This window comes from Phalaenopsis equestris, unplaced genomic scaffold (assembly GCF_001263595.1).
Source record: "Phalaenopsis equestris unplaced genomic scaffold, ASM126359v1 Scaffold000018, whole genome shotgun sequence".
In the NCBI taxonomy this organism is placed as follows: Eukaryota; Viridiplantae; Streptophyta; class Magnoliopsida; order Asparagales; family Orchidaceae; genus Phalaenopsis; species Phalaenopsis equestris.
Window position 1 is genome coordinate 268,111 of NW_018164460.1, and position 12,583 is coordinate 280,693.

The window sequence follows — 12,583 nt, forward strand, 5'->3', positions numbered from 1 at the left end:
GAGTTGTAGCGGTCATTGTAAGTATGAAATCAAAAAAGAGAGGGAAGGCTGAAAGGGGCAGTATTCAACATAAAATCTCACAAAACAGTCAGGGGAATTAAGTTATTAGAATTTAGTAAATCCGGTAAATCCGAATTTCTAAATCTTGAATGAGTTAAATTGTAAAAACTACATGACAATGAAATCCCGTTGTTCTGCCTACATCTAGTTAAATCCCAATAACTCTATCACGTAAGTCCCGTAAATCCACGGATTCGTGGGATTTAATAAATTCGGGATTTACGGCCGAAATCCTTGAAATCCGAATTTATCAAATATGTGTTGATGAATCGGGTGGTGTACATATAGATTTTGGGTGCCCTAAAAATATTTGAAACAATTTCAAGGTCAATATCTTATAGTTTCACAATAATATTCACATATAACACCGGCGGCGCGAGCACAGCGGATTCGTCGGCGAGACTTGACCACCATCAAGAGCAAAATCCCTGATCTAGAACGAAACAGAAAAGAAATTAGCTGAATCTGTTTCAAGCGAAGGGCCGAGCTTCAGGGGAGGTAGCTTGATTCCAAAGTATTGAGTTCAGTTTCATTTTAAAGTCGTTGAATTTGCCTCTAGGAATCCGGTTTGGAGATGGGAGGAGTCGTTCTAGGGATGCCTGGTCCTTGGGCTGAAAATTTCCTTGAAAAATCTGATCACTACACTACGAAGATTGGAGGATTGCCTGTAAGAGAGAAATCTAACTCTTTGTTTTTAATCATCTGCAAAATCTGATTACCAATGTTTTGCATTGCGGTTCTGTATCTCGCAGGACTGGCCATTCCCCGAAATGTTTCTCAGGCCTGATCTGATAAAATGCGTTTTGTGCGGTGAAAGGCTCTGCCTTCTTGCACAGGTGAGTGGTTGCTAGGTCTTCTTTGCTGAGCTTAGTAATTCTGATTGCTGCACTTTGTTTTTTTTGGTGTTTTTGTTCTGTAAAATTTCAGGTATATGCTCCTATTAAATTGCCAAAATTGAATGTTGACGAAAGAGTCATCTATGTCTTTGGCTGTTTGACGAAAAAATGCGGGAGTAGCCCTAAATGGTTTGTTCTAAAGAAGCGATATCGTTTACTGTATTTTTTTCATTTGTATAATTTATTATTTCATGGTTTTAATCAAAGTTTGCAGCTGGCGAGCACTTCGCATGCGAAAGTGCAATAGCGAGAAGACTCTCAATGGCATCTGTGAAGATTCCAAACCTTCTGCAAACTGCAATGGGGATGAGAAAAACATGGTTAGGGGTAACGATGGAAGTGTTGAGAAGAACTTGGTGAGTGGCGATGAAGAAAGTGTTGAGGAGGAATATGATGATTTATACTTTGATGAATTGGCTCGGGAACTTTCTGAAGCTTGCTCACAAGCTTCTCGGTCCAAGAAACCAAATGGCTCCTTGATTTTAGGATCTAATAAGACGAGTATGAGATCTGAGTCAACACTAAATGGCATAAACTCAAGCATACCAGGTGTGATAGGACTTTTTTGATAGTTTAGATATGAGAGAGAAAGTAATTTGTTTGTGTTTCATCTTGGTTGCAGTGGTTCCTTGCTTTTATATATATACTCAGGAAGATCGATCCGTTGGTGAAGTTGCTGCTGTTTGTGCCAATTATGCCAAACTTTCTGTTAAACAAGAAGATGATTCTAATAATGATAAAGATGATGAAGTTTGGGAAGGAGAGGGATATGAATATGATAAGGCTTTGGGTGCTGATAGAACTTTTTTGAAGTTCAAGAAACGGATGGATGCATATCCGGAGCAATGTTTTAGGTGCTTTTATATCTGCCATTTGCCCGCTTTTAACATTTCATGCTCACTCCATTGTAAATCTGCAATGTCTAATGAATTTAGTTTTTATACTCTTCTTCTGCTGGAAAATCTGCAAAACTTGAATATAGGAAGATACTTTTGCATGGTATTGGATTAATGTTAATATTGTTCTGGGATATAGTATACTTAAGTTTTTGCTGTTGTTGTTGGTGATACTTGTGTTAGGCATGAATAGCTTATCCAATGAGTTAGGAGAGAACATGAGAACGTTGACTTCCACCATAAATTGGTACTAATATTTGCATCACTTGAATAATTTATTGTCCAACTAGCTGAAAAGTTTGAAGAAATTTAAAATTTAATGGAACAGATAGAAAATTATTGGTTCCATGCCTCAAAAACTATTTATATGCATTAAATCTATTAGTCAAACTGTCAAAGTTGATAACTTCTAAAATTTCTGTAGACATAACATTGGCAACTTGCAAGAAGGCTCATATGATAAACTTGCAAGAAGTTCTGCATGGGTCTACTGAGTAGATAAGCGTGGAATAGTAACAAAGAATAAATAAATGCAAATAATGTTAAAATTGTGCAATTGGTTATCAAGACATTTTTGTCAATTAGGCTAGGGCGTAAGCTCTGAGAAGTTCTGGGACGTAAGCATCACAATTATAAATTCACATAGAGGCAAAATAAATGTAAAATTTAATATATTAACGTCCTAACATAGAATAGTTGCAAATTATGCCGATAACAAATAACAAATTGTATAAGCCGTGAAGTAACATGTAATAAATTGCATAAAATACAAGTGTAATGTAGATTGTAAACATAAATTAATCGAACTAACTTAATTTATGAACTGAAAGTAATATAAAATATAAAAGCAATGCATGACATAAGATAAAATTAGCATAATAAATTTCTCTTATACCTATTGTCCAACATAAAAATATTTATAGATCCAAATAAACATATAATAAATAATTAAAAGCTCTCATGTAGTCATGTCTCTCATCTCTTAGGGGTATTCATGTGAGTAATAATGATACAGGCATAGATCTCCCACACTTAGCGGGAGGGACCTGTCTCTGGCTTGGTTTGGTTGAAAACTCGAGAGACGGAAGACTCTTTTTTTCATTGGATTTGCTGCCTTTATGTCAAGACAGCTGCAGACGTCTAGGTTTCCATGTTCTAGGGCTGTATCTGAAGGCGAGAAGGTATTCTGCCTGAACTCATCCGAGGTGATAACCTTCTCCATGGATTTGAGTGGTGCTTTGACTGTAGCTCGATTCCGCGTGGATATTTATCCTCACTTCGCTCTCCTTCGGGACTTTCCCATCTTTCGCAACCCTCCTCTCACTGCGCAGCCTCCTGCCTCGTCTTATTTCTGCAAAACAGTAGTTAGCTGTTTTCTACAGTCACCCCTAACCTTCCAGCCTCCCCACAATCCCTTCCCTCTACCCTGCCATACTCTTCCACGTCAGCAGCCTTCTCAAGGCACCCTGTCCCAGCTTGCTGCCACACTCTAGACCACTCTCTCCCTTCCACCAGCTTTTCGTTTCTCCATGCCATGACCTTCAACCAGTCCTTCCCTGAATTTCACCCACTCCTCCTTCACCCTGTGCTACTGCTCACTCACAGCCAGCCTTCCTCCAACCAATCCTTCCCCTTCCTTTTCGTAACTTCCACCAGCCCTTCCACCAACTCATCCATCAAACCTGTCAACTGCCCCATCCAGCTACCAAACCTTCTTCTGTTCCCTTAATTGCACTCATCCCTTCTTTTTTGCTACCCAACCACCTTCACCCTAGCTCTAGTTTGGGTCTATGTGTTGTCTGTTTTGTTGTTATTTTCTTGTCATATGTGTTTGTTGTAACCCTATTTAATTTCAGTAATAAAATTTATAATTCCATTATTGTTTGGGTTCTCCAGTATCACATAATCAAAATGAATAGCTTTCTCCCCCACTTCTTCAATTTAGTCCAAGCTTTTTGATTATTCATCCTCCTCTTCTATCTCAATCATCTTTTTCTTCTATAATCAGTAGTCAATAAGAAATCCATAATATTAATTCAATTTTAAAAGAACTTCAAATATTAAATTTTTTATGGATACCTTTTCTTTTTATCCATTGTTGCCTTATGATTGATTTACTAGTTTTGTTCTTGTATTCATTAAAGAAATCAACATTCAGACATTTTTATTGTAACTTAGATGGCGTGACCTTATTGTCATCATCTACAAAATCACTTTTCGTCTGATGATTTATCTTCATATAATGGAAGACTCTCATCATTCTTTAAACTCTTGTTTTTTAGATTTCTATCATTCAGTCTTTTATTGTAACCTCTTCTTCAATCTCAATCTTCTCTAATCAGTAATGATCAATAAAAATCCATATTAGTTGTAGTATAAAACAACTTCAAACACTAAAATTTTTATGGATACCTTTTCTTTTTATCGATTTTTGCCTTATGATTGTTTTACTAGCTTTGTTCTTGCTTAATTAAAGAAATCAACATTCATAACTTATTATTGTAACTTAGATGGCGTGACCTCATTGTCATCATCTATAAAATTACTTATCATCTAATGACAATATCTTCATATAATAGAAGATCCCCATCTTCCTTTAATCTATTTTTATAGATTTCTTTCATGAAGTTTTTCATTGTACATGATGTGCACCAATGAATTCATTCTTAAGATCATCAGAGAGTTTTTTCTTCTTTTATGAACTTGAGTATACATGTTTAAGTTGTGCTCACATCCAGCTGATGAATGTGTAAGTCTCAAACTTTTAACAACAAAATGCTATAACTTTGGAGTGCCATCATCAAATTAGATTTGCCATTCAACTAAATAGATTTAACTCCAATAGACCATAACTCAATAATAATGGATGTAGAATGAGGATTCAGGAAGTCAACCTTAAATCATTCGTATAAGGCTATATGATGATGGTGTTGGGGAATATTAATTTATTTTTTGAATCAATTGGAATACAGGGTTTATTAAAATGGAACAGACCAGGGAACTTTAAGTTCACGTACACAATCAGTGTCTAGTGCTGCAATAGCAGAACCCATTTTTAACTGTTGATTCTCAAGCTATTCCTCATGTTGCAATTGCATGGTTGTTTGGAGATGCTGGATGCGGTGAATGACAAATTTTGTTTGTGCTCACACAAAAGAGAGTAGAAGATTTCTAAATAAGATAGATTTCTATAAAAGAAAAGGAGTTGACCACAAATATTATGGCTTGAACCTGTAAAAAATGACTCATAATTGGAATTTGCACCACTTGCAACTCTCAACAAGAGTTATTGGAGGAGAAAAATTCATTAAGCTAGCAATAAAAAATTGGGATGACCCGAATGATGAAGACGGAGATGATGTTAGACTTTTGAAAAGTAAATTTTCAAGAAAATACAAAGGAATATTTGAGCATTGAGCATAATAACCCGATGCTTATTTTTCTATTTCAGTAAATGTGGATCTTAAAATTGGATTCATAGGGTATCTTATACTGAACCTGCATTGATTATCTAGTTAGAACGTTATTACTTCTAATTTATTAGATAGTTTGTTGGCACATGCTATGGAGATGCTGCTCTATTTATTTAATGCACACTTCTGAATTAAAATGTTAACCAAAGACTTCTCACCATCTAATGTATAATATCTTCCAATTTCCGTGAGAATTCAGCATATGATAGAAAAAGCTTCCTTACCCCTTCATCCTTGAGCAATTTTCTACTGGTGTCTTGCCCCAACAAAGCTTTTTCTTATGTTAATGTCTGATAGGTAGCTGGTAAAGGCTTCTCATTGTTATTGCCAAGGTCTTGGGATCAAATCCCACTTGCAACCTTTAAAAAAAGGTAAATTTAGAATGTTTTTTGAATGTATCATTTGAATCTGCTTTAGGGTCATGCAAATTCTTTTTTGGGTACTTTCCTCTCTTTATGCGATAACTAGAAGTAAATATGAAATCTTAAAGTTTTATTGATGAAATGAGTACCTACCAATTCTCAAATCATTATTTAGCGTCTCACTATCCTATTGCTTTTAACTTCCATAGGTATTCATATGGTGGCAAGCCGCTTTTGGTTAAAACTGATTTGGAGGAACCCAACCCCTGCAATCTCTGTGGATCACCACGGCAATATGAAATGCAATTGATGCCCTCTTTGTTGTATTTTCTTCATGAAGCAGCTGATGGTTCGTTAACTTGTATGCCAGATGAATGGAATTGGATGACCATGCTTGTGTACACCTGTTCTAGTGTAAGTAGCTCTTGTAGAACCGTTTGTGTTTTGAATCCATCTTTATCAAACTTTTGCAAATTTTTGTGCTTTCTTGTAGTAAATATTTTGTTCCATATAGCATGCCTAGTAGTATGTTAATAATTTATTGTTTTTGCAATGATTAATGACATTAACTTGTTTTTATCAATTGCCTAATCTCTGAACTCATGGTTAATCTTGAACTCGTTGAGATGAATTTTGAAAATGCTATATTTTGCAGATAAATTCATGTTAAGATATGCTTAATGATTAGTTTACTTCCAAACAAAATTATCTGCAAGTGTTAATGAAATCAATTAATCATTCTTTTCTTGCTCATTACAAGTCTTGAGTGGAAACATTGGTCTTGACCTTAGCAATTTTTTCCGACAATGATGATGTAGTGCAGCAGTGGCTATCCTGTATTAAAAATACTTTGAGATACATTTAAGTGTGGAAAATAGTTCAACATTAGATGTGAAAATAAGATTTGATTTTATAATATATTAGTAGGGACCCTTATTCAAGAGCTCAAGTGTTTGGATTGATAAGTGTTCATCCATTCTTATAATAGGCTCTACTTAACCAGCTTTTGTTCCACTCCCGTACAAGTTCTATGTGGGCGAAGTTAAGTTGAAATCGATTGTGTCATGCAGTTTGGGTCTCTAATGGGGTATGGGAGGCTTCTACCATGGTTAAGCAAGGCTCAGAAGTGGTTGTCTCTCACAAAGGATGCGCATGGTTGAATTGGTTCGCTTTCAGTCTTCAGAAAATTGGCCTCTCTTTGCTTTTTATACCCACATTTCTCACAATAATCAGAATCATAAAACTTAAAATTTTGGAAACTCATCATTTGAATGTAGAATTCTCATCTCTTTTTATTCAAATGTTCCATATTGCAATCCACGCAGATTAATTAATGTTCGTATTCATTGCTGCACCCGTTATCTTGTGTTGAAAGGCATATGGAGTGCAACGTTTTTGTTGCTACATGATATAGTTATATTACTCTTGGTTACCTTCCAATTGCTAGTTTCAAAGGTTAAGTTACATTCTTATTCATCAAGAAGTCCAATGGAGAAGGTTAGTAAGGGATCTAACTACAATATAAGGGATTGGGAAGAGATAATTTCAGAGAATCTATTCATATTACTATTTTCTGCTGCATAATATCTTTTGGCACTAATATGCTCGTCTTTGGGGCCACCATGTTTGCTTCTAGTACTGTTGGGCTTGCCTTTGATACCACTGTGCTTCTAACACCATTGCACTTGCCTCGAACATCACTGTGTTTACCTTTTGCTGCAGAAGTTCACGATGACCTTCGTTTTTTTCATCAATTGTCATCTTTTTTCTCTCTCTCTTCTCTTTTTTATTTTATTCCTCCTCTATAAATGCTATAAGACTCACAAAAATTGAAATAAAGTGTTCACCTTTTGCTGCAGAAGTTCACCACGACCTTCGTTTTTTTCATCAATTGTCACCTTTTTTTTCTCTCTCTTCTCTTTTTCCTTTTATTCCTCCTCTACTTATGCCCTCAACTTCTTTAGGTCGCTCTTATAAATGCTATAAGACTCACAAAAATTGAAATAAAAGATGAGAATAATCTATAATAGTTGAGAATAACAACATTATTTTAGCAGGCAGCACAGGAACAACAGTTCATTTGAGTGTAAACTTTGCAAACAATTCAAGCCTGTGCTTATCTTTGAATAAAAAAATGAATTATCGTAATATTTTATCTATCCATTTACAAGAAAAAAATGGGCTTAAAAAAATATCATCGTACTTGTATATTTCGCTTTATAAATAGTAAAGTTTGCTGCTTTTGGTGCACATTATGCTGGCTACCAATTGAAACATAGAAGTTTTCCAAAAGATGCTTATGTATTGGGATGTTGTGGCAGTTGTCATCGGCATTTAGATCAATGAATCCTAATAAAGGCCTAGAAAGCATGCATTGAGAAAGTATGAGGAATCAGTAAGAAGCTTTTGATGTTGTTTGATTAAACCAGCCATCTCAGCCTATATACATTTCGTAGCCAACATTGCGCTTCCTATGGTGGTGATTAAAATAGAGTTAAAGATGTATCTATTTCTTTCTCTCTCTCAATTTTTTTCTCACTAGTAGACATTTCTCCTTACCTTTCTTCCCTCCCTTGCTCTCTTTCTTTCTGTTCCCGTCTTGTTGCTTTCTCTTGGCGTACTTATATATATCTTTGAATGTTTGTTGTTTTCTCTTGGCGTACTTATATATATCTTTGAATGTTATTAGGTTCATTGTATAAGTTTGCTCTGATTTTCTTTACCTATGGAGTAGGAAGAATGTCTCTTTGGTAATTCATGATTTACAAAAAAATTAGCCTGTTGAGTAATGAGAAATTGTAGGAATATTGTTTTCTTATTTTACAGCCATCTTTGTTCGAGTGTATTTGCCTACTCATGGATGTAATATTTCTATTTTAGTAGTGAGTCGTATTAGAAATGCATTTTTTACCTAGTTAACTTAGTGTGAGTGGTTTTGAAGGTTCTAGTTGGTGATATTTTCTTGTTTAATTGCAGTTGAAAATTTGGTGGTATTTTGAGTTTTTATTGTAGGAAAATGCTAGATTGGAAAGTTATATCATAAAAAATACTAGAATAAAATATATGCTTTTAGTACTATTTTATATCCTAATAATTGAAGGCAGTATTATCTTCCTTTTGTTCGCTTGATGTATGCCTATCTATGAGTAACAATATTGAATTAATAAGACACTAGTTTTTTCCTTTAACTTGGGATTAGAGCCATATTAGTGCTAGCTCCCTTCCTACCCTCTTTTCCTCGATTAACCCCAGTTGTGCATACTTGCATGCCACACTTGCTTACGTGCTCCCTCCCTCATTGTCCTGAATGCGCTCGCTTCTTTCTATGCTCACTCACCTTGTTTGATCCACCCATTCACCTCATTCACATGCAGTCAAAATTGTACGCTTATAAGCTCACCTTAATTGCACTTACGGGTTTGCATTGATTTTGTTTGCTAATAGTCATTCGTGTGCTCCCATGCTCTAGCCTGCGTGCTCGTTGTGCCACCATGCTCTAGCTCATGTGCCGTTGCACTTAGCCCTTGCACTTGCTCCTGTGATTGTTCAAAATATTGCACTCTTCATTACTAGCCCAAACTCCAAAGGTTTGTCAACTACACGACTTAGAAATTTTAATGATAAAATTACTTCTTTGATTCTTTTTTCAATGAGTCAAAATCCTTCTTTGCCATCAGTGCCAATATCAAATTTGATATCATCAATTAACTTTTGAGTCTTAGCATTTTATTTCTCAAGCGGTACTTATGACAAACTCTATTATTTTGATGCCTCCCCTCTAGGACAGAAAAAATTTGACATAGGATACTGGGGGATTATATCCTTTGTAACCTCAATGTAACCTACCTGTACCTTCTATTAAGTTTCACGGTTCTGTTTTCATATATTTGTAAGTTACGGGTAGGTTAAAGGTAGGTTACGGGGAGGTTACAGAGGCTATAACTTAGATATAACCCCCCTTGCACCCTTTGTATAATCCTGACGTATGCAGAGCTGCGTACGTGTTACTTACGCAATTTTTTTGCCTCTAGGACACGTTGACATCTTGAAGTTTTCAAAATGACAAGTGTCCAAATATATTATGCTCACTTGGTTAATAATCTTGAAATTTCTGTTATCTTAGTTGCTATTTTTCATGACCCCACTAAAATAATTTGGGATTTTCCTTGGCCCGCATAATTTTAGGAAATATATCTCATGCCCATGCTCGTGCTTTCTATTTTGAAAACTTCTCTCTTTAACAGAGTAATGTATAGGCCGACTTCCTCAAGTACCGCCCATTCATTAATCAAACTACCTAGAATGAAGAATTTCTGGTCATAAAATTTATCTCAGGTCTACATTCTTCTCAGCAGAGCTATCATCCCAAATATTTCAAGTGCTCTCTCTAGTATTTTTCGCATCACATAAATCTCGACTCCTTGCCTTTTACTCTTGACCAAGCAGCCTTGTTTAGGGATGGCTGAGAATTGGGGACGTAGCGGCTTTATTAGTGGTAGATTTTCTTAATGATTTACCTTCTCCTATATTGAACATGAAGATTGATTTTCTTTCTTTGATTGAAGTTCTCTCAGCTTCTTAGGCTGAAAATTTGACAATTTTTGCAATGCAGAACTGCTGTCCCCATTCGTGCGCAGAAGAGCCGGGCAACTGTTGCTGGGCTGTGGCTGAAGAGGTAATCATAATCCAGGATGATTAGTTTTCTTAACATTGTAAGTTTCTTAACAGCTAAGTTGCAGTTTACTAAGAAATTAGTGGCAGCTTCTCTCCGTTTTATGGGTCTGTTTGGGGGCAATTGTAGCTTGTCCTGATTGCTTATCCTTATAAGCTACTGATCAACAGCTAATTCAAATAAGCTGGCTGGCTATTTGTTTGTGCATTTGGAAATCATTTGATTTGCAGCTGCTCCTGGATAAATGATCATTCTGCTCCTGATCTGGATAAACTGTCTAGTTGTTTGCTTTGTGAGTTTGAAAAACTGTTGATTTGCAGTTGTTTCTTGATAATGATCATTCTGTCACTGTGCAGTTGTGTTGTTTGCAACAAAATTGTTATGACTATATATTTGATAGTTTATAACCCAAAATACATTTCATAGCATACGGTGACTTCTTCAAGTGGGCAGACAGTCCGACTGATTCCACTACCGATAGTGATCGGGATCCGATGACATCCCTACAGGACAACATTGCTCATGACATGCTATATTAGTTGGGTTTTAAACTATCAAATGTATAACCATAATCATTCTGTTGCAAATAGCACGACTGCAAAATGACAAAATGGTCATTTATCTAGAAACAACTACAAATCAGCTGTTTTTCAAACGCATAAATCAAACAGTTAGACAACTTGTCCAGATCAGGGGCGTAATAATCAATTATCTAAAAACAACTGCAAATCTGTTGTTTTCCAAACGCACAAACCAAATCGCCAGCCAACTTATCCGGACTAGCTGCCGATCAGCAGCTTATCAGAGTAAGCTGCTTATCTTGATAAGCTGGATAAGCTGCAGCCACCCCAAACAGACCCTGAGTTTATAGAATGGCAGCCAAACCGACTTTGCTTGGCTTCTTATCACATGGTGTATTGAAGCTGGCTGGCTGAATAGTTGGGTTAATGCTACTATTGATGAGTATTGACATTGTTCAATAATTGCATCTTACTAATATTAGACATAGTGTGACAAGTTTTTTATTAGTGTTGTCCTCCAAAATTTTGTAATGAAAGGCTTCTACCAGGAAGAATGCATTTAGTTCATTAAAACATACTCACTTGTAATTAAACTAGCAACCATACAATTAGTTTTGAGTATTGTCGCTATGATAGACTTGCATATGGATGTTATAACTGCTTTTCTGCATAGCCATTTAAAGAAATTTATCTCTATGGTTTAGCCTCAAGGTTATGTTATATAAAGACAAAATATATAGTCCAACAGTTCAACAGAAGCCTATATGATTTGAGGTAAGCTCTACAGCAATGGTGTCCAAAGCTTAATATTCATGCATAACATTAACATTTATATGTTGATCATTGTCGCTATGTAAATGACGTAGAAAAAAAATTGTTTCATATTGTTGTTATATGTTGATTACATGTTAATTACGAGGGTTGATATTAAAATAATCGATAACTTTTGAAGGAATTTAACATGAATGACTTGAGAAATGTCAATAAGATTTTTTAAAATGAGAATTGATCGGGATAAAGCAACAAGTATTATGAAATTATCATGATTTTAACACATTGAAAAATTGTTGGAAAGGCTTAATTTGATGAGAAGAATGGATGATGATATTGTTGATATGATGTTAAATTTTGAGTGCTATGTAAATATATAAGCTTTGTGTGATATGTATGTATATTCCCCATTAATTTTTAATAGGCAATTAATGCTTTTATTAATAAAACATTTTTTTCACTTGAAAAAAAAGTGAAGCTTCAAGTGTTACATTTTTGAGTATGCCATCTGCATATGCCAAGCGATTCTTGAGTGGGCATTTACATCTTAGGGTAATTAGGGGTGTAAATGAGTCGCTCGAGCCGCCCTTAATTTAAGCTTGATTTTGATTAATTAGTTGAGCTTGAGCTTAATTCTTCTAGTTTGATCTGACTTGTTGGGCATGTGATAAAAAAAAAAAATTTAAACTAGCATTATAATGATAATAAATAAAATGAGTGTTTATAAGATAATTAATAAAAATAAATTAATATAAAATATAAAATATTATTTGTTTAATATTTTTAATAATTTAAAGAAAATTTTTTAAACTTTAATATATTTTAAGTATAATTTTTTAGTAATTATTATTTAGACGCGCGGACTCACGAGCTCGTGAGTTGGGTCTCGATTGGCTTGAGCTTGGCTTGCTAGCTCTTCGAGCTAAATTCAC

General features: G+C 35.1%; 1 protein-coding gene across 2 annotated transcripts; it reads left to right on the plus strand.

Annotated features, from left to right (window-relative positions):
* The first annotated feature begins 411 nt into the window (after positions 1 to 411).
* LOC110018378 (programmed cell death protein 2-like) lies at positions 412 to 10,982 on the plus strand. 2 transcript variants are annotated; one of them, XM_020715672.1, is made up of 8 exons: positions 412 to 558; positions 620 to 727; positions 813 to 896; positions 988 to 1,085; positions 1,171 to 1,505; positions 1,579 to 1,810; positions 5,897 to 6,101; positions 10,300 to 10,982. In XM_020715672.1, the coding sequence occupies exons 2-8, from the start codon at positions 635 to 637 to the stop codon at positions 10,384 to 10,386; spliced, it is 1,134 nt and encodes a 377-aa protein (XP_020571331.1). In that variant the 5' UTR covers positions 412 to 558; positions 620 to 634; the 3' UTR covers positions 10,387 to 10,982. The 2 variants fall into 2 exon arrangements, with proteins under 2 accessions (XP_020571331.1, XP_020571330.1); XM_020715671.1 differs by having other exon boundaries at positions 413 to 727.
* Positions 10,983 to 12,583: the final 1,601 nt, after the last annotated feature.

Excerpts from the sequence above, each read along its gene's own strand:
- LOC110018378 (XM_020715672.1), top strand. The coding sequence starts at position 635 with ATGGGAGGAGTCGTTCTAGGGATGCCTGGTCCTTGGGCTGAAAATTTC. Across the intron at positions 728-812 it reads CGAAGATTGGAGGATTGCCT|GACTGGCCATTCCCCGAAAT; the intron begins GTAAGAGAGAAA and ends TGTATCTCGCAG. Across the intron at positions 1,811-5,896 it reads TATCCGGAGCAATGTTTTAG|GTATTCATATGGTGGCAAGC; the intron begins GTGCTTTTATAT and ends TAACTTCCATAG.